This window comes from Engystomops pustulosus, chromosome 2 (assembly GCF_040894005.1).
Source record: "Engystomops pustulosus chromosome 2, aEngPut4.maternal, whole genome shotgun sequence".
Taxonomy (NCBI): Eukaryota; Metazoa; Chordata; class Amphibia; order Anura; family Leptodactylidae; genus Engystomops; species Engystomops pustulosus.
In genome coordinates, this window is record NC_092412.1 from 7,820,143 (window position 1) to 7,847,522 (window position 27,380).

The 27,380-nt window shown below is 49.3% G+C and overlaps 3 protein-coding genes across 12 annotated transcripts in view; 2 read left to right on the forward strand and 1 right to left on the reverse strand.

Moving 5' to 3' along the window:
• Window positions 1–27,380, forward strand: part of LOC140119786 (uncharacterized) — a 299,698-nt gene that overhangs the window by 186,213 nt on the left and 86,105 nt on the right. The gene's annotated exons all lie outside the window — the stretch shown is intronic.
• LOC140119818 (uncharacterized) lies at window positions 14,333–19,302 on the reverse strand. The gene is made up of 3 exons (XM_072139224.1): window positions 18,214–19,302; window positions 17,774–17,855; window positions 14,333–15,531 (listed from the first exon to the last, which is right to left on the reverse strand). Exons 1-3 carry the CDS (start codon window positions 18,823–18,825, stop codon window positions 14,552–14,554), a joined length of 1,674 nt encoding a protein of 557 aa, XP_071995325.1. The 5' UTR covers window positions 18,826–19,302; the 3' UTR covers window positions 14,333–14,551.
• The window catches only part of LOC140119826 (uncharacterized), a 32,048-nt gene continuing 28,789 nt past the window's right edge, over window positions 24,122–27,380 (forward strand). The window contains exon 1 of the mRNA XM_072139235.1: window positions 24,122–24,186. The gene's annotated coding sequence lies outside the window, so the exon portion shown is untranslated. The remainder of the gene's footprint in view (window positions 24,187–27,380) is intronic.

A 27,380-nucleotide genomic window follows, 5' to 3' on the forward strand; every position in this document is an offset into this window, starting at 1 on the left:
CGCGAATGGACCGGGTAAGTAAATTTGCCCCAATGTCTTATATTAATTTTTGCTCCTAAAGAGGCACGAGGTCTTATTTTTAGGGGATGTCTTATTTTTCCATGAACAAGAATTTACATTTAACGTTGGACAAAAATTCTCCTTCTCTAACCTCCTTATGACTCTCCAAACTCTGAATTTCCTGCTGCATTTCTTGTGACTCCATTTCTGTTGGAATCATTGGCCCCAGTCTCTGATGTTTATTAAAAGCCCTTCCCATAAATGACCCTTCTTATCCTGGAAGCTGCTGGGATCACATTTGCAGCACAACAGCCGGTGATTTACTTCCATGAATTCTTCCCCATGTCACAACCTTCTGCAGCATCTAAAAGATTTACTAATACTCATGTACAGCGTGGGGGGAGCTGCTGCAATGGCGTCTGCTAGGTCTTATTTTCAGGGGAGGCCTTATATTTCTAAGTCTGAACACTAGGTACTAGGTCTTACTTTCGCAGGATGTCTTATTTTATGGGAAACAGGGTAGCTCTAATACATTCTCAATTTTTCTTTATTGCATTTCTAGACTTTAGCCCAAGACGACGTCTCCGTTCGTCTAGGCAGCGTCTGCCAGCGGCAGACAATGAGAATGGCATATCAGGCATGGACCGCCGATCACGCCGCCATAGCCGTCGACCAAACACAGGGCGCAGCCGTTCTCCACTCCGTCGAGAAGCTGGAGCAGCGCCACGGACTAGAGCAGCAATCTCATCAGCAGTGCCAGCCCCATCCGCTCCTAGAACTACCCAAAGATCGGAAGGCCGCCCATCGCAGCACCGCAGAGGGCAACCAAATAGCCGCTCTCCAAGCCGCCCAGAGTTAGCACGGCGCAGACGGCAACCACGCAGCCGCTCTCCACGTCATACACACCCTGAGTCAGCGGGTCATAGACGCCAAGCGGACAGAGTGCGCAGCCGCTCTCCACACCATACACACCCGGAGTCAGCGCGACACAGACGCCAAGCGGACAGAGTACCTGACCCCTCTCCACGCAATCTAGAACCTGAGGCACCAGCACCAGCAGAGCCTGAGGCACCAGCACCAGCAGAGTCTGAGGCACCAGCACCGGCAGAGCATGAGGCAACAGCACCGGCAGAGCCTGAGGCACCAGCACCAGCAGAGCCTGAGGCATTGACAGAGCCAAGTGTAGCCATATCACCTGCAGCGCAAGGCCCTTTAGTGTCATCTGTGCCTAGTGAGCCAGCTAGTCAGGAGGATGAAGGCCCAACCACCAGTGGTATTACCACAGCACAGCGACCCCAGAACTCACGACACCGGAAAGGTCCAGCTGGAAGACTGGAACGTCTGCAGATGATAAGCTACACCCCAACTGATGATGCCAACTCATCCTGCATCATTTGTATGGAAGACTTCATAACAGAAGAGACTGTAGCCAAGCTGCCCTGCAGTCATCTCTTCCACCATGGCTGCATCGTAAGGTGGATTGGAAAAAATCTCACCTGCCCTATCTGCAGAGCACTCGTCTAACAAGACCAGACAACCAGAATCCCCGGCTGGAGCTTCTATGAGCCGTCTACCATCATGCCGCATACAGCCGCAGAGGCCTAAACCTCAGACAGAACCCATCCAGAAACATCACTGCCTCTGTGCTGGAACTCTGCGACTGCTAATCCAGAGGCTTAGGGCTCCCACAACCTTTTTAGGTCTTCTGTGTGTTTTGTACATCTTTTCCTTTGACCACAAGCCTGCAAGATCTCGCGTGGCTCCTAATGGACTAGCGATCCTGGATGGCAGAGTCAGGTAAGTGGACGCTTCTTCTGCAGGATGTATCATCTGTTGACACAAATTATACATAGCTCTAATACACTCTCAAATGTTCTTTATTGCATTTGTAGACTTTAGCCCGAGATGACATCTCCATTCGTCCAGGGAGCATCTGCCAGCGCCAACCGATGCAGAAACTGTACTGCCCACAGACCGCCGGCCCCGCGGCTGCAGCCACCGACCAAACACAGGACGCAGCCGTTCTCCACTCCATCGAGCAGCTGAAGCAGCGCCACAAAATAGTGCGGCAATATCATCAGCATTGCCAGCACCATCCGCTGATAACAGCATACGACATCGTATGGCCCAAAGATCGGAAGGCCGCCCACCACAGCGCCGCAACACAGCCACTCTCTAAGCCGCCCAGAGTCTGAGTTAGCAAGGTGCAGGTGCCAACCGAGCAGCCGCTCTCCACGACTTACACACCCCGAGTCAGCGTGTCACAGATGTCAAGCGTACAGAGTCCCTGACCCCTCTCCATGCCTATTAGAGCCTGAGGCACCAGCACCACCAGAGCCTGAGGCAGTGCCAGGGCCATCAGAACCTCAGGCACCAGCACCAACACGAACAGAGCTTGAGGCACCAACACCACCAGAGTCTGAGGCATCAACAGGTCCAAGTGTAGCCATGTCATCTGCAGCGCAAGGCCCTGTAGGCCCTGTAGGCGCGGGGGCCTAAACCTCAGACAGAACCCATCCAGAAAAATCACTGCCTCTGCGCCGGATCTCTCCGACTGCTAATCCAGAGGCTTAGGGCTCCCAAACCTTTTTAGGTTTTCTGCGTATCTAGTACATCTGTTCCTTTGACCACGAGCCTACAAAAGCTCGCGTGGCTCATAATGGACTAACGATCCCGAATGGCAGAGTCAGGTAAGCGGACACTTCTTCTGCAGGATTTATCATCTGTCAGCACAAATTATACATAGGTCTAATACATTCTCATTTTTTCTTCATTGCATTTGTAGACTTTAGCCTGAGATGACATCTCTATTCGTCTAGGCAGCATCTGCCAGTGGCAGCCGTCGTGGAAACCATAACACGCACAGACCGCAGGCCACGTTGCCGCAGCCACCGACCACACACATGGTGCAGCCGTTCTCCACTCCGTCGAGCAGCTGAAGCAGCACCATGAACTAGTGCAGCAATCTCATCAGCAGAGCCAGAACCATCTGCTCCTAGCAGCATATGACAGCAAACGACCCAAAGATCGGAAGGCCGCCAATCGCAGTACCGCAGGGGGCAACCACACAGCCACTCTCCAAGCAGCCCAGAGTCTGAGTTTGCGCGGCACAGACACCAACCCCGCAGCCGCTCTCCATGCCATACACACTCTGCATCAGTGCGCTACAGACGCCAAGCAGACATAGTACCTGACCGCTCTCCACGCTGTCTAGAGCCTGAGGCACCAGCACCAGCAGAGCCTGAGGCACCAGCACCAGCAGAGCCTAAGGCACCAGCACCACCAGAGCCTGAGGCAGCGTTAGGGCCATCAAACCTGAGGCACCAGCACAACCAGAGCCTGAGGCAGCGACAGCGCCATCGGAACCTGAGGCACCAGCACCACCAGAGCCTGAGGCAGCGCCAGGGCCATCAAACCTGAGGCACCAGCACAACCAGAGGCTCAGGCAGCGCCAACGCCATAGGAACCTGAGGCACCAGTACCACCAGAGCCTGAGGCACCAACACCACCAGAGCCTGAGGCATCGACAGGGCCAAGTGTAGCCATATCATCTGCAGCCCAAAGCCCTATAGGGTTATCTGTGGCTAGTGAGCCAGCTAGTCAGGAGGACGGAGGCCCAATCACCAGTGGTATTACCATACAGCGACCCCAGAACCCATGACGCCGGGTGGGGCCGTCTGGAAAACTAAATCGTCTGCAGGTGATGAGCTACACCCAGTGGGGTAACTTGTGGCGTAAGTTGACGGGCCCCAGTGCATAGTCTGTACCAGGCCCCAGACTATAATCTATGGTTTATAATACTCGTCAGCTCATATGGGAAATTGACAACTTTTGGGCCCCCTAAGTCTCTTGGGCCCAGTTGCGAACGCACCCTCTGCACCCCCTTATGTTACGCCCCTGGTTACACCCCAACTGATGATGCCAACTCATCCTGCATTATATGTATGAAAAAATCTCACCTGCCTAATCTGCAGAGCACTCGTCTAACAGGACCAGATGACCAGACTCCCTGGCCAGAGCATCTGAAAGGTGTCTACTATTGTGCAGCATACATGTCAGTAGGGTGGGGGAAAGACAACCAGACAGTGAGCCCTGAGGCTGAACCCCCTCCCACTGTCCCTACCTACTTGCCTCAAGACAGCTCTAGCAACTGCGGACAACCTCGGTGGCGGTCCCTATACTATGTAAGTGACACACGTAACTGGACAAGACAGACAACACAATAAGGGGTAGTCGACAAGCCAGAATTAAAACCAGAAGAATCGCAGTACAAATTCAGTAGGCAAAAACGGTATTCAAAGTCAGGCAAAGGTTCGGCAACGATAACAGAAGGTACAAAGAGGTCACAGGGAAATATGGGGAGCTGGGATATCCAGGTAAGAACTAGACAATAGCCAGCACGCAATTGAGCCACTGGCAGCCTTATAAGTAAAGCTGGAGAGACAGACAAGAAGCTGATAGGACTAGTGCTGATTGGAGCTGAAATCAGCTGCATCAGTCCAGCAAAGACCAGGTAACTCATTAACTGCTGGACCATAGTCATCGGGTGTGTCCAGACTCCAGAGGCACAATTCACACTGAACGGTTCTGACAGTACCCCCCCTCTTATGAGGGGCCTCAGGACCCTTAATCATTGGACCAGGCTTAGAAGGATTATGTAAATGGTACCGCCGGACCAGACGGGGCGCATGCATGTCTTTAGCAGAGATCCACGTGCGCTCCTCCGGTCCGAAACCCTTCCAGTGGACCAGATACTGTAAGGAGTCCTGTACCCAGCGGGAATTCAGAATTTTCTCCACCTCATACTCCAATTCCCCCTGGACGATGAGTGGAGCCGGAGGAGGTGAAGGCAACACCGATGGCACATATCTTTTAAGAAGAGACTTATGAAACACAGGATGGATACGAAGAGCATTGGGTAGTTTCAACCTAAAGGTTACCGGATTAATGATTTCCACAATGGTATAAGGTCCAATATATTTGGGTGCCAGTTTCCCTGACTGCACCCTAAGTTTCAGATTTTTAGCTGAAAGCCAGACCTTCTCACCTAGTACATATTGCTGACCAGATATACGTCTTTTATTAGCATGTCTTTGATAAGCTTCTTGGGCTTTTACCAAGTTCTGATGAGCTTGGGCCCAAACTGTGCACAGTTTAGAGAAAATGGCCTCGGCTGAGGGATTAATAGATTCTGCAGAATGAACAGACGAGTACCTGGGGTTAAAACCATAATTACAGAAGAAAGGTGACATCTTAATAGAACGTTGTTCATGATTGTTTATAGCAAACTCTGCTAGAGAAATGAAGTCTTTCCACTTATTCTGAGTATCAGCCACAAAACATCTTAGAAATTGCTCTAACGATTGATTGGTCCTCTCTGTCTGTCCATTGGTCTGAGGATGGAATGCAGACGAGAAGGACAGAGAGATACCTAATTTGCCACAGAACTCCCTCCAAAACCTAGCCACAAACTGGACACCCCTGTCGGAAACAACATTCTCAGGCACCCCATGAAGACGTAGAATATGATTAATAAAAAGTGTGGCGAGTGTGCGAGCGTTAGGCAGTTTGCGTAGTGGGATGAGATGACACATCTTAGAAAATCTATCCACCACTACCCAAATGACTGTCTTACCCTTAGATAGTGGCAAGTCGGTAATAAAATCCATAGAAAGATGCGTCCAAGGTCTCGTAAGAACCGGTAGAGGATGTAACAGACCCTCGGGTGGTCTACGAGGGACCTTGGACCTAGCACAAACCTCACAAGCTTCGACAAAAGCCTTGACATCTCGAGCCCAAGATGGCCACCAGTAATGGCGAGAGAGCAGATACTTAGTACCTGCCACACCTGGATGACCAGACAAAACTGAACTATGAATCTCTTCAAGAACTCGGAGTCGAAGGTTAGGCGGTACATACAACAAAGAGTCTGGAGTGTTATGAGGTGCTTGACCCTGAGATTCTGCAATCAGGGTCACCAAGTCAGGTTGCAAAATAGACACTACTACCCCGGGTCTTAAAACAGTATCAGATTGAGTCCTGGGGGAACTTTCTATATCAAAGCTACGAGACAAGGCGTCAGCCTTGATATTACGGGAACCAGGTCGGTAAGTGACTTCAAAATCGAATCTGGTAAAAAACAAAGCCCATCGGGCTTGACGTGGCGAGAGACGTTTAGCATTGTCTAGGTAAACCAGATTCTTATGATCAGTGAGTACCACCACCTTATGTTTGGCACCTTCAAGGAAATGCCTCCATTCATCAAATGCCAACTTGATGGCCAATAGTTCTCTATTACCGATATCATAGTTACATTCAGCTTGAGAGAACTTCTTTGAGAAGAACGCAATAGGTCGCAGGTTAGTAAGAGTGTCCGATCCTTGGGACAACACCGCTCCTACCCCTACCTCTGATGCGTCCACCTCCACAATAAATGGACGTTCAAAATTAGGTTGAGTCAATACTGGGGCCTCTGAAAAACACTTACGGAGCTTGTCAAAAGCTCGGATAGCCTCATGAGACCAGTTGACAAGATCTGCCCCCTTCCTGGTGAGATCAGTAAGTGGTTTGGCTATAACAGAAAACCCCTTAATAAATTTCCTATAATAATTAGCGAACCCCAGAAATCTTTGTAAGGCCTTCAAATTATTGGGACGTTCCCACTTTTCGATGGCCACCACCTTAAGGGGATCCATACGGAAGGAATTAGGGGTGATGTAGTAACCTAAAAAAGAGACCTCCTGGATACCAAACTGACATTTAGACAACTTAGCAAACAGACTGTTTTGTCTAAGCAGTTCCATCACTACACGAACATGTTTTATGTGTGAAGCCCAGTCGGGAGAAAAAATCAAAATGTCATCTAAGTAGACCACAAGAAAACGACCTAGATGCTGACGAAATATATCATTCACAAAATGTTGAAAGACCGCCGGGGCATTACATAGACCGAAAGGCATCACTAGATATTCAAAATGACCCTCTGGTGTATTGAAAGCGGTCTTCCATTCATCACCCTCTCTGATTCTAATCAAATTGTAAGCCCCTCGCAAGTCTATCTTGGAAAACCATTTGGCCCCCACAATTTGGTTAAATAAGTCAGGAATCAGGGGTAGAGGGTGTTGATTCTTAACAGTGATTCTGTTAAGTTGTCGATAATCTATACAGGGTCGTAATCCCCCATCCTTCTTTCCCACAAAAAAGAACCCTGCTCCCAATGGGGATGAAGATGGGCGAATGTGACCCTTCTGGAGACTTTCCTTAATATACTCCCGCATAGCCTCCCTTTCCGGACAAGACAAGTTAAAAATACGACCTCGAGGAAACTTGGCGCCGGGAATTAATTCAATGGCACAGTCGTATGATCTGTGTGGCGGCAATCCGTCCACAGTTTTTTCATCAAATACATCCGCATAATCGGACAAAAAACTCGGAATATCCTCTTCCATGGAAGAGCACTCAGCAAAAGAAACCACCTCACAATGGGAGTCACATTCAGTCCCCCATTTCACCAGTTCCCGGTTTGCCCAATTAAAAACAGGATTGTGCTTCTCCAACCAAGGCAAACCTAAGATCACATCAGACGACAGGTTATGCAGACACAAAAACTTCATACGTTCCACATGAACTGCCCCCACCTTAACCTCAAGGCAGGGAGTGATGTAACGTATATCCCCCTGAGCAAAGGGGGCTGAGTCTGCTCCTGTGACATTAACAGGAGATTGGAGCAGAAGGGGACACACCTCTAGACCGGAAAAGAACATAGGGTTAACAAAATTAGCAGAAGACCCCGAGTCAATCTGAGCATAACCAGAGATGTTTCTCCCTCCCAAAGACAATGAAATAGGCAATAATAACTTATTCTTATTGGTGAAGGTTACCTGTTCGCCTGAGTGACCCCCTCGATAGTCACTCAGGCGTAGAAGTTTTCCGGCGGTGGTCCAGGAAGGGATGGACATTGCCGGACTCGATGTCCTGCTTTCCCACAGTAGAAACATAAGTTGTTCAACACACGATATGCACGTCTGGTCTTGGCATCAGTAGAATCCACTTGCATAGGTTCCTCTGATGGGGGTATAGCAGGAGGGGAAGGACTAGGGTTGGTAACACGAATAGGTGAAGGTCTAAAAGCGTCTGACGTACCTCTCTCCTTTAGCCTGTCTCTTAAGCGTCTGTCAACTCGGATAGCTAATGTCATGCTATCCTCAAGTGAACTAGGAGTGGGATAAGCTACCAACAGATCCTTCAACCGATCATTCAGTCCGACACGAAACTGAAATCGGAGTGCCGAGTCATTCCAAGTGGAGGGGCCACTCCACTGCCTAAACTCTGAGCAATATTCCTCCACAGGACGCCTACCCTGCCTCAGACCTGTCAAGTGACGTTCAGCATTAGCTGCACTATCCGGGTCATCATACAGTAGCCCTAGGGCCTGAAAAAACCCATCCACCGTCTGCAACTCAGGAGAACTAGGAGGTAACGAAAAAGCCCATTCCTGTGGTGACCCCTGGAGTAGAGACATAACTATGCCCACCTTCTGGACCTCATCCCCAGAAGAGCGGGGGCGCAATCTAAAAAACAATTTACACCCCTCCCGAAAGGCACAGAATCTCTTTCTATCCCCACTGAACTTATCTGGGAGTTGTACAGGTGGCTCAGGTGGTGCTGGGGAAGCCATGGTAAACTGACGTGGGGCCGTCTCCTGCTCATGAAGCCGAACAGCTAGTTCCTGCACCATGGTGTTGATTTGCTGCATCTGTTCCACAATATTTGTCAACGTAGTTCTGCTGTCCATGACAGCGACAGTATATTTTGGGCTGGCTATTCTGTCAGTAGGGTGGGGGAAAGACAACCAGACAGTGAGCCCTGAGGCTGAACCCCCTCCCACTGTCCCTACCTACTTGCCTCAAGACAGCTCTAGCAACTGCGGACAACCTCGGTGGCGGTCCCTATACTATGTAAGTGACACACGTAACTGGACAAGACAGACAACACAATAAGGGGTAGTCGACAAGCCAGAATCAAAACCAGAAGAATCGCAGTACAAATTCAGTAGGCAAAAACGGTAGTCAAAGTCAGGCAAAGGTTCGGCAACGATAACAGAAGGTACAAAGAGGTCACAGGGAAATATGGGGAGCTGGGATATCCAGGTAAGAACTAGACAATAGCCAGCACGCAATTGAGCCACTGGCAGCCTTATAAGTAAAGCAGGAGAGACAGACAAGAAGCTGATAGGACTAGTGCTGATTGGAGCTGAAATCAGCTGCATCAGTCCAGCAAAGACCAGGTAACTCATTAACTGCTGGACCATAGTCATCGGGTGTGTCCAGACTCCAGAGGCACAATTCACACTGAACGGTTCTGACAATACATCTGCACATCGCAAGGTCCTAAACCTCAAACAGAACCCATCCAGAAACATCACTGCCTCTGCGCCGGACCTCTGCGACTGCTAAGCCAGAGTATTAGGGCTCCTACAACCTTTTAAGGTTTTCTGCGTATTTTGTACATCTTTTGCTTTGACCAAGAGCCTGCAAAAGCTTGCGTGGCTCATAATAGACCAGCGATCCCGGATGGCAGAGTCAGGTAAGTGGACGCTTCTTCTGCAGCCCGAGACGACGTCTCCACTCGTCTAGGCAGCATCTGCCAGCGGCAGCGCACAGACCACCGGCTGCACCGCCGCAGCCACCGACCAAACACAGGGTGCAGCCGTTCTGCACTCCGTTGAGCAGCTGAAGCAATACTGATGCAATGCGGCAATATCATCAGCAGTTCCAGCACCATCCGCTCCTAACAGCATATGACATCGTACGACTTAAAGATCGGAAGGCCGCCCACCACAGCACCGTAGAGGGCAACCACACAGCCGCTCTCTAAGCTGCCCAGAGTCTGAGTTAACAAGGTGCAGGCACCAACCACACAGCCACTCTCCACGCCGTTCACACCCTGAGTCAGCGTGTCACAAACGCCAAGTGGATAGAGTACCCATCCGCTCTCTACGCCGTCTAGATTCTGAGGCACCAGCACCACCAGAGCCGGATACACAAGCACCACCAGCATCTGAAGCAGCGCTAGGGCCATCAGAATCTAAGGCACCATCACCACCAGAGATTGAGGCACCAGCACCACAAGAGCCTGAGTCATCAACAGGGCCAAGTGTAGCCATATCATCTGCAGCACCAGGTTCTGCAGTGTCATCTGTGCCAAGTGAGCCAGCTAGGCAGGAGGACGTAGGCCCAACCACCAGTGGTATTACCACAACGCAGTGACCCCAGAACCCACAATGCTAGAGAGGGCCTGCTGGAAGACTGGAACATCTGTAGATGATGAGCTAAACCGCAACTGATAACGTCAACTCATCCTGCATAATACGTATGGAAGACTTAATAGCAGAAGAGACTATAGCCAAGCTGCCCTGCAGTCATGTCTTCCACCATGGCTGCATCGTAAGGTGGATTGGAGAAAATCTCACCTCTCCCTTCAAAACAAGGAAAATCCATAGAAAATGGGCTTCAGATAAAATAAAGAAAGTAACAGTACTTTCAATTGAAGATCACATACACCACTCCACCCTGTTCTGAAATGGAAGACTCTTAGTGCTTCAAGGCTATGACTGGGAGTAACTGCCAAGCCTTAACTCTCTAGGCTACTCCCCAAACAGCACTTCTAAGAACCTTTTGTATAAGATCAAGTGTAGTAGCATTCTTATAAGTTTGGGATATGGCGGGTGAGGGGAATGTAAACAGATGCGCAAGAAGCGCTGAAATAATATCGGTAAATGATAAAAGTTTGCCAGTATATTTTGTGGATTACACAGCAGTGTGGCGACAAAGTTAACAAGTTTGATGTGGAATGCCCTGTAATAGCTCTTGGGCGGTGTGCCTTTTATCGCCTAGGCTCAGCAGTTTGAGCACCGCCTGCTGTCGCTTAGCGACGGCACTGCTGCTGTGCCTAGAGCTACCGACTGATGGCGCCATGCCCACGGATGGTAATTCGGAGGAGGAGGAGGTGGAGGAGGGGTGGGAGGAGGAGGAGGTATAGTAGGCCTTTCAGACCTGGACCGAGGTAGGCCCCGCAATCCTCGGCGTCGGCAGTATATGACCAGCCCCAGGGTCAGACTCGGTCCCAGCCTCCACCAAGTTAAGTGTAGTAGCGTTCTTATAAGTTTGGGATATGGCGGGTGAGGGGAATGTAAATAGATGCGCAAGAAGCGCTGAAATAATATTCGTAAATGGTAAAAGTTTGGCAGTATATTTTGTGGATAACACAGCAGGGTGGCGACAAAGTTAACAACTTTGATGTGGAATCCATGAAAACAACCCAAATTTCTGCCTGACACACCTCGTTTGATAAGGGGACGATGTATGGAGGCAGCTATATGGACGACTTTTGGAGGTAGCAATGGAGACAACGTGTGGAGGCTGCTATGGAGACAATTTAATTTGGATAGTGCCTGTATGTGGCAGTCCAAAAAAGTTTTCAAACCAGAGGAGCAGGTAGGTGGCCCTCCAGAAAAATGAAATAGATTGAGTGCCTGTATGTGGCAGTCCAAAAAAGTTTTCAAACCAGAGGAGCAGGTAGGTGGCCCTCCAGAAAAATGAAATAGATTGAGTGCCTGTATGTGGCAGTCCCAAAAATTGTTTAAAACAGAGGACCGGGTAGGTGTTATTTACATTTAAATAACATTGATGGTTCTGTTATATAGAATTGTTTCCCCCCAATCCCTTCCTCATCCAATCCCTTCCTCATCCAATCCCTTCCTCATCCAATCCCTTCCTCATCCAATCCCTTCCCTTCCCTTCCAATCCCTTCCTCATCCAATCCCTTCCTCATCCAATCCCTTCCCTTCCTTGGTTGAACTTGATGGACATTTGTCTTTTTTATACCGTAAAAACTCTGTAACTACCTGGGAGCTCCCAGCCAATGGAAATGACAGATTATTTTACCCCAATTCTGTAAATACGTCCCCTGATCATTAATAATTATCTCTTTATTCTGTTTTTATGACATATTTTATTACATTCCAAACCTACTTTATAAATCTACAGATTCTTGAATACACCTGTGCATGGAAAATACATCCATCCATCTATAGTTTATGGAATATTGTATGGATTCATAGACAGGATTTGTACGGACCTACTAGAGTGTAGATGGCGCGATAGTGAATAATCCCCAGAAACCCCCAATATGGCTGCACTTCCTGTTGTCACCTCCAAACATTGTCCACCATTTACATAACTACAGTGTGTACATACCTGGATAGTGGTGGGTGCATGGAATGTCACAGGATTCCAGCCAATTGTGATGTCATAATGCAGTGAGCGGGGCTACAGCAGTGGGCGGGGCTACTCTAGGCTATAAAAGCCCCACCTGCCATCCACCTGGTGCCATTTGGTCCCCGCTAGTAGTGGAAGCAGGAGCTGAAACTATTAGTGGTCCTTATTGCATTGCTATTTCAAGTCTTTTCTTTGAGACCTTGATCTAGTGTTTTTTTCGTCATCGCTGGGTAGGGGCTTTGCCTCCTGCCCTTTGTGGGCCTTAGGGCTCCCCCCAACCTTTTTAGGTTTTTTTTGGTTTGTACATATTTTCCTCATAATGGACAGAGTCAGGTAAGTGGACGCTTTTTCTGCAGGATCTATCATCTGTTGTACACAAATTATACATACCCCGTTTCCCCGAAAATAAGACAGTGGGGCAGATTTATCAAGTGTCTGAAATTCAGAATATTTCCAATTGCCCATGGCCACCAATCACAGCTCCCCTTTAAAATATTCATGAGCACTGGTGAAATGAAAGATGAGCTGTGATTGGCTGCCATGGGCAATTGGAAATATTCTGACTTTCAGACTGCTTGATAAATCTGCCCCAGTGTCTTATATTAATTTTTGCTCCTAAAGAGGCTCTAGGTCTTATTTTTAGGGGATGTCTTATTTTTCCATGAACATGAATTTACATTTATCGTTGGACAAACATTCTCCTTCTCTAACCTCCTTATGACTCTCTAAATTCTGAATTTCCTGCTGTATTTCTTGTGACTCCATTTCTATGAGAATCATTGGCCCCGGTCTCTGATGTTTAGTAAAAGCCCTTCCCATAAATGACCCTTCTTATCCTGGTGGCTGCTGGGATCACATTTGCAGCAGAACAGCCGGTGATTTACTTCCATGAATTCTTCTCCATGTCACAACCTTCTGCCGCATCTAAAAGATTTCCTAATACTAATGTATGGCGCAGGGGGAGCTGCTGCAATGGCGGCCACTAGGTCTTATTTTCAGGGGAGGCCTTATATTTCTAAGCCTGAACACTAGGTACTAGGTCTTACTTTCGGGGGATGTCTTATTGTATAGGAAACAGGGAATCTCCATATTTCGCATATCTGAGAGGTCTTCTCACCACTAAGCTCAGAGCTCACATACATGACACCCGGCAATCTCACCCAATGCCCCCAAATTACACAGCAAAACGGATTTATTTTCATTTTCTGTTATATATTTCTTCCATAGTATCAAATATTCTCCACCCAGTCGTCCTTCTTCCTCGCCATTCCTGTATTACCCCTGCAGTCGCATTTGGGCCAGAGTATTTTTGGAACAAGTCATGGGTGGTGGGTGTCGATGGCCGTGGGTGCAGGGTATATTGTAGGTATTACTGCAGCCATAAATGTAGATAGGTGTGGGCACTGTCCGCACACCACTTCCCAATATTCTGCTGATGTCCATATGCTCTGGCACTTGTGCCCCTCTGTATCTTGAGGGGGAACTGCATCTCTTAATATTTAAGGGTCAATGGGGTAGGTTAAGTGTTACTGGCTGACAGGGCCGGCGACAGCACTGGTCATACCAGGGCAAGTGCCAGGGCCCAACGCTGCTGGGGGGGCCCACATAAGGCTTTACATAAGGAATCCATAGGGGTGAGGGGTCTGTATCTAATGAATCCATAGAAGGTGAGGGGGGGCTTTATATAAAATTACCTCTTTGTGATGAAAAACTATGAAATATTTTAGGGAACGGGAGACTGTTTTAGTTCCTGAATTTTTAATGCTGCAACGTGAGTTCACTGCAAAGGGGCCCACTGAGGCTCTGTCGCCCAGGGGCCTACTGCAATCTGGAGCCGACCCTGCTGAAAGACATCTAAGCAGTTCTAGGTGGTTTCTCTGATGCGATTCTTCTGCCGTATCCCAACTTCCTTCTTTTATGACTCCGCCCCCCCACCTATAGATTATTCCGTTATTCTGATTGATGAATCTGACTCCGGCTTGTATCTGGACCTTGTCGGACCTCACCTGTCTTTCATATTTCCTCAAATGTGTGAAACAATAAAAACAATCCCAAAAATTTGAACATTAATTTACTTTCCCTGTTTATAAAACCACAACGGAGAGAAAACATTCAGTTTTTGATTAATTATTGGTTTGATCGCATCAGAACCGCACCAGATGACCCCGCCCTTAATACGTTGGTGTTCACGGTTCTTCTAGTACTAAAATATTTTCCACCTTCTGAACATGCAAATATCTTCTCCCTGTATCAGTAGTTTGATTAGATCTGATTTATGGATAAAATATTTGATCACATTCTGAACTTGTAAACGGCTTCTCCCCGGAATACTCTGACGCATCTGAAGATGGCTTCTCCATACTCACGGTATACAAATGTTTTGGTCTCCTGTGGGAATTTCTTTCGTGTGCGTGAAGAACAATTTTCTTGGAAAAACATTTCCCACAATCTGCACATGAATATGGCTTCTCCCCCGTGTGAGTTCTCTGATGTATAAGAAGATGAGCTTTAGACAAAAAACATTTCCCACACTCTGAACATGAGAATGGCTTCTCCCCCGTGTGGATTTTACGATGTTTCTGAAGATCATATTTTTGGGAAAAACATTTCCCGCATTCTAAACATGGAAATGGTTTCTTCCCCGTGTGAATTTTTTGATGTTTCTGAAGATCGTATTTTTGTGAAAAGCATTTCCCACACTCCGGACATGAAAATGGCTTCTCCCCTGTGTGAGTTCTCTGATGTCTCTGAAGATGGGCTTTTTTGGCAAAACATTTCCCACATTCCGTACACAAAAATGGCTTCTCCCCTGTGTGAGTTTTCTGGTGAGCCTCAAGATTATATTTCACCGAAAAACATTTCCCACATTCCAAGCAAGAAAAGGGCTTCTCCCCTGTGTGAGTTCTCCGGTGGGCCTCGAGATTATATTTGACGGAAAAACATTTCCCACATTCCGAACATGAAAGTGGCTTCTCCCCTGTGTGGCTTCTCTGATGTCTCTGAAGATGCGCATTTTTGAAAAAACACTTCCCACATTCCAAACATGAAAATGGCTTCACCCCTGTGTGAATTTTCTGATGTTTAACAAAACAAGGTCTCTTAACAAAACATTTCCCACATTCGGCACACGTATAGATTTTGTCCGCTGTATCTCCAGTGGTTTTTGTGCCGGTTTTTCGTGCTGGATTATCTTCTCCTACAGAACAAGGAGATACAATGACATGTCCATGGGCGCCTCTTGTACCGACTTTAACTGAAAAAAGAATGAAAGTTTTTACCAAAAAAACACAAAAAAACACAAAAAATAAAATTTTTATGTATAAAAGTTCACACAAGGCATTAAAATTCCTTTGAGACGTAGATGTGCCAGTCCCAGGATTAGGAAAAAAACGGGATGCAGCTGCTGCAGGGAGGGGAAATCTGCATCGGGAACTTCTTCAGAAAGTAGTTTCCCGATGGTAAATTTCCTTTAAAGGTCAACTTTATTTGGACCTGACCCAATGGGGTTTATTTACTAACGGTCCAAATGCCGCACTTTCGTTGGGTTTCCCGAATATTTCCAATTTGCGCTGAATTTCCCCGGGATTTTGGTGCATGCAATCGGATTGTGTGGCATCGGCGCCGGCTTTCACGCGACAGAAATGGGGGGGGGGGGGGGACGGAATTTAAAAAGATCAAGCACTCACATGCACCGGGACGAAGATGGTGAACTCCGGCAGACCTTTGCGCAGCAGCGACACCTGCAGGATATCGGCCGTACGACCTTAGTGAATCTCGGCAGAACCCGAATCCTCATCAGAGAAAGCACCGCGGGATCGCAACTGGACCGGGTAAGTAAATCTGCCCCGATGTCTCTCTATGTATAAAGCGTTTCTAGGGGCTGATCCCAATTAATGGACAGGCCAAAATCGCGGCCAAATCTCATGATAATCTCCATAACGTGTGGAAATAGCTGCTCACACCCCAGATATAGAAGCATCTTCCCTTCCTCTACGCTACGGAAACCAGAAGATCTCTCAGACCTCTAATCAGATCTCCATATCAGCTCTATTCGAGGGCAGAAAGAAACGGGAGAGAGGACAGTCTGGGAGTGGCCCACCGGCTAAAAGTTATGGACAACGACCCGTATCCTAGCTTTGGGGTATCGCATCCGTACCCAGCGCGGACAACGTGGTCCAAAGCTCATTCGAAGCATAAAAATCCAGACACAGACACAGATATGGCGCTCGCCCTCCTCCAATGCTTTGTCAGGGTTTAGTGACAGAACCGGCCCGGAGTAACACACATTACACATCAACTTATCCTGGGGGGTTTAGTGTCCCTCAAAGCACACCTACCATCAGCTCCAGTAATGGTCGATGTTAGGAACTTTTTGGTGGATGTAATTTTTTATGAACTGTTCTCCGTCGATAAAGAAACGGCACAAATACAAAAAAAATAGTAAATTAGCCGGAGGAGCACAAGACTGACGTCACCTCTCGGCACTGCCGGGTGTAATAGGACCTGTAACAGGACCTGCTTCTCCCAGCCAATGAGCTAGGAGGTGGGGCTTGGCGAGAGCGGGGTGGGAGATCTATCCTAGCTCCTCGGGCTTTCTTAAACTCTTCGTCTGCCGTTTCATTATTCACTAACAACAGATCCATTTACTAGATAAAGAAAAGCAAAGGTAAGTGCTACACATCGACCATCAGTGAAACCGATAGGTAGTTGGGCTTTAATCGCCTTCTGTATGGAGTCATGTGCTCCGTGTGAACTTTCTCTCATCTCTGAAGAGCGTTTTCTGGTAAATGCCAATCCCCCCGCTCGATGTTAGGCTATAAAGGACAACACCGACTCGTAGACGTCAGGTCAGGTACCTACCTTCCACATGGGGCTTCTGAGCCTTTGAGCAGGCACATGGATGTAAGTGGCCTCATTCACTCTCACATTCACACATGTAGCTCTGTCTGGTGGATACGGACACAATGGGGGTTATTTTTCATTGGGTTTCTTGGGCTTTTTTTGTAAAGTCTCAAAGTAGTCGCATTCAGTTTTTTTGAGACTTTTTTTCACTACTAAAACGTCTCACTGGGATATTTCACCTCTTTATTAATCTGGTGTAACCATAGAACTACTGCGAGTGCAGCATCGGGCAAAGCCAGAGCCAGGACTGGAGACTTTTGCAAAAAGTCTCATAAAAAGTCTCAAAGTCACTGACTATGCATTTTGGGACATTTTGAAAAAAAATCAAAGGCAGAAAATAGACCAAAAAAACATTTATTAAAAGGCCAAAGACACTTTAATGAACCTGATGGGCAGAGGAGCTCCAAAGACAAAGATAGAACTGCCCCAAGGAGCCTAATGATAAATAACCCCCAATATGCGACTGATCTGAGGAGGAGACCAGAGACAGATGAGCCGGTGTCTATGTCATCTCCATCTCCTCCCCTGGATGTGACCTCTCCCTGCAATGTATAAGGGAAGAATAACCCACAAGATACATGAAAGGCTCTTACCCTCCTCTGTCACTGATGAGGGGATTTCCTCTCCGCTCCTCCTTCCACCACAACTTTCCTGGAAAGATCCAACATGAAGGACCTGAGAAAACAAGGAAATGTCTCCAGAGATTCTCTTACATCGAGTCAACATCACAAATATTACAGGATTCAATGTGTGTTAATATGAGCACGATCTTCTCCAGTGACTTCAGAGTCATCATTCATCCAAATATTGTACCTCAACATCTGTGTAATCTAAACTACACCGGTACCCAGAAGGAATATGTTCATAACTTGTGCTTCAAGACAATACATTGGATTATTATATTAGCCTTAGCAGCAGCTGCCTGACATTGTGCTGTTATTTACATCTACACTGCGCAACTCCACCTGTCCAACCTGAATACTAATTGTCAAGTAGATCGTCAAGGATTTACAGGAATCTCAGCTCCACCTACCTGATGATCCAGTGGGACGTTCTCCTCCGGTTCCAATTTAACAATATGAAGATATAGAGGACTGGGACATCTCTCTGGATCCTGTGTAATATCTCGGGAATCTCCAGGACTGGGACATCTCTCCGGTTCCTCTTTAATATCCCGGGAATCTCCAGGACTGGGACATCTCTCTGGATCCTGTGTAATATCCCGGGAATCTCCAGGACTGGGACATCTCTCCGGTTCCTCTTTAATATCCCGGGAATCTCCAGGACTGGGACATCTCTCTGGATCCTGTGTAATATCTCGGGAATCTCCAGGACTGGGACATCTCTCTGGATCCTGTGTAATATCCCGGGAATCTCCAGGACTGGGACATCTCTCTGGATCCTGTGTAATATCCCGGGAATCTCCAGGACTGGGACATCTCTCTGGATCCTGTGTAATATCCCGGGAATCTCCAGGACTGGGACATCTCTCTGGTTCCTGTGTAATATCTCGGGAATCTCCAGGACTGGGACATCTCTCTGGTTCCTGTGTAATATCTCGGGAATCTCCAGGACTGGGACATCTCTCTGGTGGATTTCTCTGACTGGATCCATCTATAGGAAATATACACAGTGACTGATACATTGTCTATATGCAATGTCAATCAGCTGCCTCTAAAGCCAGTAGGATCTTGTCATGTATCAAAAGTGGTATGGACTCTCGTGATAGGGATGTAATATTACCACTATACAAGGCACTGGTTCGGCCACACCTGGAATATGCTGTCCAGTTCTGGGCACCGGTCCATAAAAAGGAGGCCCTGGAGCTGGAGAGGGTTCAACGTAGAGCCACAAAAATGATAAGGGGTATGGAGGGTCTCAGTTATGAGGAAAGATTAAAACAACTAGATTTATTTAGTCTGGAAAAGAGACGACTACGAGGGGACATGATTAATTTATTTAAATATATGAATGGTCCATACAAAAAATATGGTGGTAAGTTGTTTCAGATTAGATCAAATCAGAAGACGAGGGGGCACTGTCTCCGTTTGGAGAAATCAAGGTTTAATCACCGGAGGCGACAGGGCTTTTTTACTATGAGAACGGTCAATCTGTGGAATAGCCTGCCTCAGGCGCTGGTCACAGCAGGGACAGCGGAGAGCTTCAAGAAGGGTCTAGATGCCTTTTTACACCTAAATACCATTGATGGTTATGTTATATAGAATTGTTTCCCCTAAATCCCTTCCTCATCCAATCCCTTCCCTTCCTTGGTTGAACTTGATGGACAAGTGTCTTTTTTCAACCGTAGAAACTATATGTGATGATGAGATGATGGAGGAGGTGACCTCACACCTGCTCTGTCCTCTATAATCAGGAAGGTCTCCTCTTACCTGGTGATGTGAGGGGCTGGTGGTCCTCCATCATGATGTCCTTGTACTGGTCCTTGTGTCCTTCTATATACTCCCACTCCTCCATGGAGAAATAGACAGTGACGTCCTGACACCTTATAGGAACCTGACACCCACAATGACACAGTCATCACCCAGACCCCTCCCTTGTGTTATTGTACAATGTCCCAGCATTCCCGGCAGCACTCACCTCTCCGCTCAGCAGCTCAGTGATCCTGGAGGTAAGTTCTAGGATCTTCTGCTCATGTATCAGTGAATGAGGTGGAGGCTCGGTGATGGGGCTCTGGGTCCATCCTCCTGACACACGGGGGGTCACACACTCACCAGACGACTTCTTCACTACTGTGTAATCCTGTGTATGGGGAGACACTGATCACTACATAGATCCTAAGAATCCTTCACCTCTCCAGTCATTTCCCGCTGTTATTCCTAGAGATAAGAGCCGTGTCCTGGGAGACTCTCACCTCTCCGGTTATCAAGGAGATCATCTCCAGGGTGAGCTCCAGGATCCTGGCCGCCATCTGCTCTCTGTCCTCCATCAGTGAGGTTTCTGTGATAGAGAAGAATATGATCTGTCATTGATAACTGCTGCAAAAAACATCCTGGAACATCACGGAGGATTGACTACTAAGGGGTAGTGAATGAGTCCTCTCCATACAGGGAGGTGTCTGATGGATTACACACTGGAGATCTATAAATCTTGTGCCGTTCCAAAGTCACTGACTCCTCGGGCAGCAGGTTTTCCAGATGAGGCCACAGGGGTCACTATCCGTCATAGTAAGAGAAGTTGGTGGTTCCAAGTCCAAGTGATTTCTAGAATATTGTATCTTTACAACATCACAAACCCTGGGAAGTCTGGTCAACCCCGAAAGACAAATGTAAGGGAGGACGGGATAATGCGGAGAATCTCCATGGGTAATCGTTTCATCACTGCAGCTGGAACTGACAGATTCAGCGCTGAGCAGTGTACGGATCTGTCAGGCCATAAAGTGGCTGAACCTTTAAGAGCATTTGGACTGAAAGCCGACTCTGCGGTGACCAAACCTCTCATTAGGAGAAGGAATCAAAAGGCGAAACTCACCTCTGCGGAGGAGCAGGTTGTGTGGGCAGAGGAAAAGGGTCAGAGGTCACTTCAGTCATGATAGAAAGTTTATAAGAAGAAGTCAGTGACAGGAGGTGGAGGAAGTGTCAGGGTTTGGGGAAAGGTTTCTGCAGCAGGACTTGGACCTCTCATGGGATGACACGGCAGAGTGACTACAAGTATCAGAACACCTGGCTCCTTCCCACCCCCCGTCACACAGCAAAACAGGTTAAGCAGTTCCTTGTAACAATGAAATGGCCTCAGCCCAAATTCCTGATCTAAATCCATGGAAAACCTCCGGAAAATCCCTGGTGACAAAGTTCTGGCCAAGAAACCTGTAACCGTCACAGAACTGTGGAAGAGACTGGAAGAGGAGCGGAGCAGATCCCAGCAGAGCCGTGTGAGAGACCAGCAAGGTCCTGTGGCTGAGGTCCTGTGGCCGGGGCTGAGGTCCTGTAGCTGAGGTCCTGTGGCCTGGGCTGAGGTCCTGAGGCCGGGGCTGAGGTCCTGTGGCCGGGGCTGAGATCCTGTGGCTGGGGCTGAGATCCTGTGGCCGGGGCTGAGGTCCTGAGGCCGGGGCTGAGGTCCTGTGGCCAGGGGTGAGATCCTGTGGCTGGGGCTGAGATCCTGTGGCCGGGGCTGAGGTCCTGTGGCCGGGGCTGAGATCCTGTGGCCGGTGCTGAGCTCCTGTGGCCGGGGCTGAGGTCCTGTGGCCGGTGCTGAGGTCATGTGTCAGGGGCTGAGGTCCTGTGGCTGGTGCTGAGATCCTGTGGCCGGGGCTGAGGTCCTGTGGCCGGGGCTGAGGTCCTGTGGGCGGGGCTGAGTTCCTGTGGCCGGGGCTGAGGTCCCGTGGCCGGTGCTGAGATCCCGTGGCCGGGGCCGAGGTCCTGTGGCCGGGGCCGAGGTCCTGTGGCTGGTGACTGCTGGGACCTGCAGGACATTTACGTGTCATCTTTCTCTGTCCTCCAGTCATTGTGTTTTTTGCTATGAATGTTTTATGCTGATACTTTGGTAACTCGTGTCCTGCTGTCACTGGGGATGAGGTTATTTCCGGACACATCACGTGATCGGACCTTGTCCCCTCCGGCTGATCCCAGGGAAGGATCTGAGACACAGAGTGATAAATCCTGACAGCAGGAGGTGCAATGTCCTGCAGAGGAGAAGCCGCAGACGTCTCTGCACACAGGAAATAATAACACTCTGACTTATGGAAGGACATGCAGAACTTCCTTCTTCTTCTGTCATTTATACAACCTGTCACAGCCTGATGGGTGTTGTAGTCCCTCCTCTGATCACTTACCTCTATCTCACACACGTCTCCTGCTCACTATCCACCAGTCATGTGACCCTGGGAGTGTGATGTCACTGAAGGGGTGGGGCTCACTATGCAGCAGTCATGTGACACTGTGACATCAGTGTAGGGGCGGGGCCTCTGGCAGGGTGTATACAGCGTGAGGTGGTGTAGGGAGGACAGTGCGGGGGGGGGGAGGAGGCTGCTGTATTGTGTGATCTCCTAGGGTCCGGGTGTAGGTGAGAGGCCAAAGGGTCAGACACATAATAATCTTTATTTATATAGAGCCATCATATTCTGTAACGCTTTACTACTAAAAGGGGACAAACAGTGATGCCCCTATTCACAAGAGCTTACAGTCTATGAGGATGAGCGGGTGACACAAGAGCTTACAGTCTATGAGGATGAGGGGGTGACACAAGAGCTTACAGTCTATGAGGATGAGGGGGTGACACAAGAGCTTACAGTCTATGAGGATGAGGGGTGACACAAGAGCTTACAGTCTATGAGGATGAGGGGGACACAAGAGCTTACAGTCTATGAGGATGAGGGGGGGACACAAGAGCTTACAGTCTATGAGGATGAGGGGGGACACAAAAGCTTACAGTCTATGAGGAGGGGGTGACACAAGAGCTTACAGTCTATGAGGATGAGGGGGTGACACAAGAGCTTACAGTCTATGAGGATGAGGGGGTGACACAAGAGCTTACAGTCTATGAGGATGAGGAGGTGACACAAGAGCTTACAGTCTATGAGGATGAGGGGGTGACACAGGAGTTTACAGTCTATGAGGATGAGGGGGTGACACAAGAGCTTACAGTCTATGAGGATGAGGGGGGACACAAGAGCTTACAGTCTATGGGGATGAGGGGAGGACACAAGAGCTTACAGTCTATGAGGGGGTGATACAAGAGCTTACAGTCTATGAGGATGAGGGGGTGACACAGGAGCTTACAGTCTATGAGGATGAGGGGGTGACACAGGAGTTTACAGTCTATGAGGATGAGGGGAGGACACAAGAGCTTACAGTCTATGAGGATGAGGAGGTGATACAAGAGCTTACAGTCTATGAGGATGAGGGGGGGACACAAGAGCTTACAGTCTATGAGGATGAGGGGGTGACACAAGAGCTTACAGTCTATGAGGATGAGGGGGAGACACAAGAGCTTACAGTCTATGAGGATGAGGGGGTGACACAAGAGCTTACAGTCTATGAGGATGAAGGGGAGACACAACAGCTTACAGTCTATGAGGATGAGGGGGTGACACAAGAGCTTACAGTCTATGAGGATGAGGGGTTGACACAAGAGCTTACAGTCCATGAGGATGATGAGGACACAAGAGCTTACAATCTATTCTATGAGGATGAGGGGCTGACACAAGAGCTTACAGTCTATGAGGATGAGGGGGTAACACACGAGCTTACAGTCTATGAGGATGAGGGGGAGACATAAGAGCTTACAGTCTATGAGGATGAGGGGGTGACACAAGAGCTTACAGTCTATGAGGATGAGGGGGGACACAAGAGCTTACAGTCCATGAGGATGAGGAGGACACAAGAGCTTACAATCTATGAGGATGAGGGGCTGACACAAGAGCTTACAGTCTATGAGGATGAGGGGGTAACACAAGAGCTTACAGTCTATGAGGATGAGGGGGGACACAAGAGCTTACAGTCCATGAGGATGAGGAGGACACAAGAGCTTACAGTCTATGAGGATGAGGGGGTGACACAAGAGCTTACAGTCTATGAGGATGAGGGGGACACAAGAGCTTACAGTCTATGAGGATGAGGGGGGGCACAAGAGATTACAGTCTATGAGGATGAGGGGGTGACACAAGAGCTTACAGTCTATGAGGATGAGGGGGTGACACAAGAGCTTACAGTCTATGAGGATGAGGAGGTGACACAAGAGCTTACAGTCTATGAGGATGAGGAGGTGACACAAGAGCTTACAGTCTATGAGGATGAGGAGGTGACAAAGACACTGCTGCTGCTTCCTAGCTACACCCCACCCATTCACACATAAAATGTCACATGACTAGTGGATGGAAACAGGAGGCCCCGCCCCCTCAGTGACATCACACTCCCAGGGTCACATGACTAGTGGATAGTGAGCAGGAGGCTCCGCCCCTACAGTGACATCACACTCCCAGGATCACATGACTAGTGGATAGTGAGCAGCAGGACGTGTGTGAGAGTGTCCTGCACTGAGGAGAGAAGAGGTAAGTGACCAGAGGAGGTGACAGGGATATGGTGTGATGGTTATGGACATTTCCTGCAGATGATCGCTCCTGGTTCTGGTTCTGTCCAGCTCTCGGCTGTCCGCCCAGAGCCTCCTGCACCTCAGCTCTATAGATATTGGACAAATGTCTGGGGTCAGGACGGTTTCCTTCGTAGTAGACGTATAATAGGACAAGTCGTGGGGATGAGCAGACGTGACGTTTACGTTTGGCCGAGCAGACCGGACATATATGCGAAATGCCCCTCGCTACGAGCAATGGCTACTGGGGGTAAATGCCCGGACCCCTCATCTTTATTTATAGATCATTTATCAGGACTTGTGATGTCAGTCTTCTCGTGTGAAGAGGGCATGGGCGGCAGAAGACTGGGGGCCGGTGCGAGATGTGCTGAGCTGGGAGCTCCCAGGCTGATGTATCTGGCAACTGCCAAAGAGGCGGGGACTTCATCATACGCTGGTGCACAATAAATGTCCCCCTAATGTCTAACCTACTGCCACCCCGGGCTCGATAGATGAAGTACTGGCTTCTGTATGTTCACAACTTGCTGACATCTCATCGTAAATACCAACAGAGTTTACATGGAACACATTCATTCCTGGGCTCCGTAAGGGGTCACCATAGTGATGTGATTCTGTGCAGCCTGTTCCCTGGTTCATGCGAGGAAGCTCAGAGGGGGGAGAGGGATGATCTCCATGAAATCTCTGGCAAAGATCTGAGGAGAGGAACCTGAGCAGACAGGAGATGAGCGGGAGAGGAGCCTGAGCAGACAGGAGATGACCGGGAGAGGAACCTGAGCAGACAGGAGATGAGCGGGAGAGGAACCTGAGCAGACAGGAGATGAGCGGGAGAGGAACCTGAGCAGACAGGATATGACCGGGAGAGGAACCTGAGCAGACAGGAGATGAGCGGGAGAGGAACCTGAGCAGACGGGAGATGACCAGGAGAGAAACCTGAGCAGACAGGAGATGACCGGGAGAGGAACCTGAGCGGACAGGAGATGAGCGGACAGGAGATGAGCGGGAGAGGAACCTGAGCAGACAGGAGATGAGCGGGAGAGGAACCTGAGCAGACAGGAGATGACCAGGTGATGAACCTGAGCAGACAGGATATGACCAGGAGAAGAACCTGAGCAGACAGGAGATGACCGGGAGAGGAACCTGAGCAGACAGGAGATGAGCGGGAGAGGAACCTGAGCAGACAGGAGATAACCAGGAGAAGAACCTGAGCAGACAGGAGATGACTGGGAAAGGAACCTGAGCAGACAGGAGATGACCGGGAGAGGAACCTGAGCAGACAGGAGATGACCAGGAGAGGAACCTGAGCAGACAGGAGATGACCAGGAGAGGAACCTGAGCAGACAGGAGAGGAACCTGAGCAGACAGGAGAGGAACCTGAGCAGACAGGAGATGACCGGGAGAGGAACCTGAGCAGACAGGAGATGACCGGGAGAGGAACCTGAGCAGACAGGAGATGACCGGGAGAGGAACCTGAGCAGACAGGAGATGACAGGGAGAGGAACCTGAGCAGACAGGAGATGACCAGGAGAGGAACCTGAGCAGACAGGAGATGACCGGGAGAGGAACCTGAGCAGACAGGAGATGACCGGGAGAGGAACCTGAGCAGACAGGAGATGACCGGGAGAGGAACCTGAGCAGACAGGAGATGAGCGGGAGAGGAACCTAAGCAGACAGGAGATGACCAGGAGAGGAACCTGAGCAGACAGGAGAGGAACCTAAGCAGACAGGAGATAACCAGGTGATGAACCTGAGCAGACAGGAGATGACCAGGTGATTAACCTAAGCAGACAGGAGATGAGCGGGAGAGGAACCTGAGCAGACAGGAGATGACCGGATGAGGAACCTGAGCAGACAGGAGATAACCAGGAGAGGAACCTGAGCAGACAGGAGATGACCAGGAGAGGAACCTGAGCAGACAGGAGATGACCTGGAGAGGAACCTGAGCAGACAGGAGAGGACCGGTAGAGGAACCTGAGCAGACAGGAGATGACCGGGAGAGGAACCTGAGCAGACAGGAGATGACCGGGAGAGGAACCTGAGCAGACAGGAGATGACCGGGAGAGGAACCTGAGCAGACAGGAGATGAGAGGGAGTGGAACCTAAGCAGACAGGAGATGACCAGGAGAGGAACCTGAGCAGACAGGAGATAACCGTGAGAGGAACCTGAGCAGACAGGAGAGGAACCTAAGCAGACAGGAGATGACCGGGAGAGGAACCTGAGCAGACAGGAGATGACCGGGAGAGGAACCTGAGCAGACAGGAGATGACCGGAAGAGGAACCTGAGCAGACAGGAGATGACCGGGAGAGGAACCTGAGCAGACAGGAGATGACCGGGAGAGGAACCTGAGCAGACAGGAGATGACCGGGAGAGGAACCTGAGCAGACAGGAGATGACCGGGAGAGGAACCTGAGCAGACAGGAGATGACCGGGAGAGGAACCTGAGCAGACAGGAGATGAGCGGGAGAGGAACCTGAGCAGACAGGAGATGAGCGGGAGAGGAACCTGAGCAGACAGGAGATGAGCGGGAGAGGAACCTGAGCAGACAGGAGATGACCGGAAGAGGAACCTGAGCAGACAGGATATGACCGGGAGAGGAACCTGAGCAGACAGGAGATGACCGGGAGAGGAACCTGAGCAGACAGGAGATGAGCGGGAGAGGAACTTAAGCAGACAGGAGATGACCAGGAGAGGAACCTGAGCAGACAGGAGATAACCGTGAGAGGAACCTGAGCAGACAGGAGAGGAACCTAAGCAAACAGGAGATGACCGGGAGAGGAACCTGAGCAGACAGGAGATGACCGGGAGAGGAACCTAAGCAGACAGGAGATGACCGGGAGAGGAACCTGAGCAGACAGGAGATGACCGGGAGAGGAACCTGAGCAGACAGGTGATGACTGGATGAGGAACCTGAGCAGACAGGAGATAACGAGGAGAGGAACCTGAGCAGACAGGAGATGACCGGGAGAGGAACCTGAGCAGACAGGAGATGAGCGGGAGAGGAACCTGAGCAGACAGGAGATGACCAGGTGATGAACCTGAGCAGACAGGAGATGACCAGGTGATTAACCTAAGCAGACAGGAGATGAGCGGGAGAGGAACCTGAGCAGACAGGAGATGACCGGATGAGGAACCTGAGCAGACAGGAGATGACCAGGAG

Excerpts from the sequence above, each read along its gene's own strand:
- LOC140119818 (XM_072139224.1), bottom strand. The coding sequence starts at position 18,825 with ATGTATCAGTCACTGTGTATATTTCCTATAGATGGATCCAGTCAGAGA. Across the intron at positions 17,856-18,213 it reads ACGTCCCACTGGATCATCAG|GTCCTTCATGTTGGATCTTT; the intron begins GTAGGTGGAGCT and ends TTGTTTTCTCAG. Across the intron at positions 15,532-17,773 it reads CTCATCAGTGACAGAGGAGG|TTAAAGTCGGTACAAGAGGC; the intron begins GTAAGAGCCTTT and ends TTCTTTTTTCAG.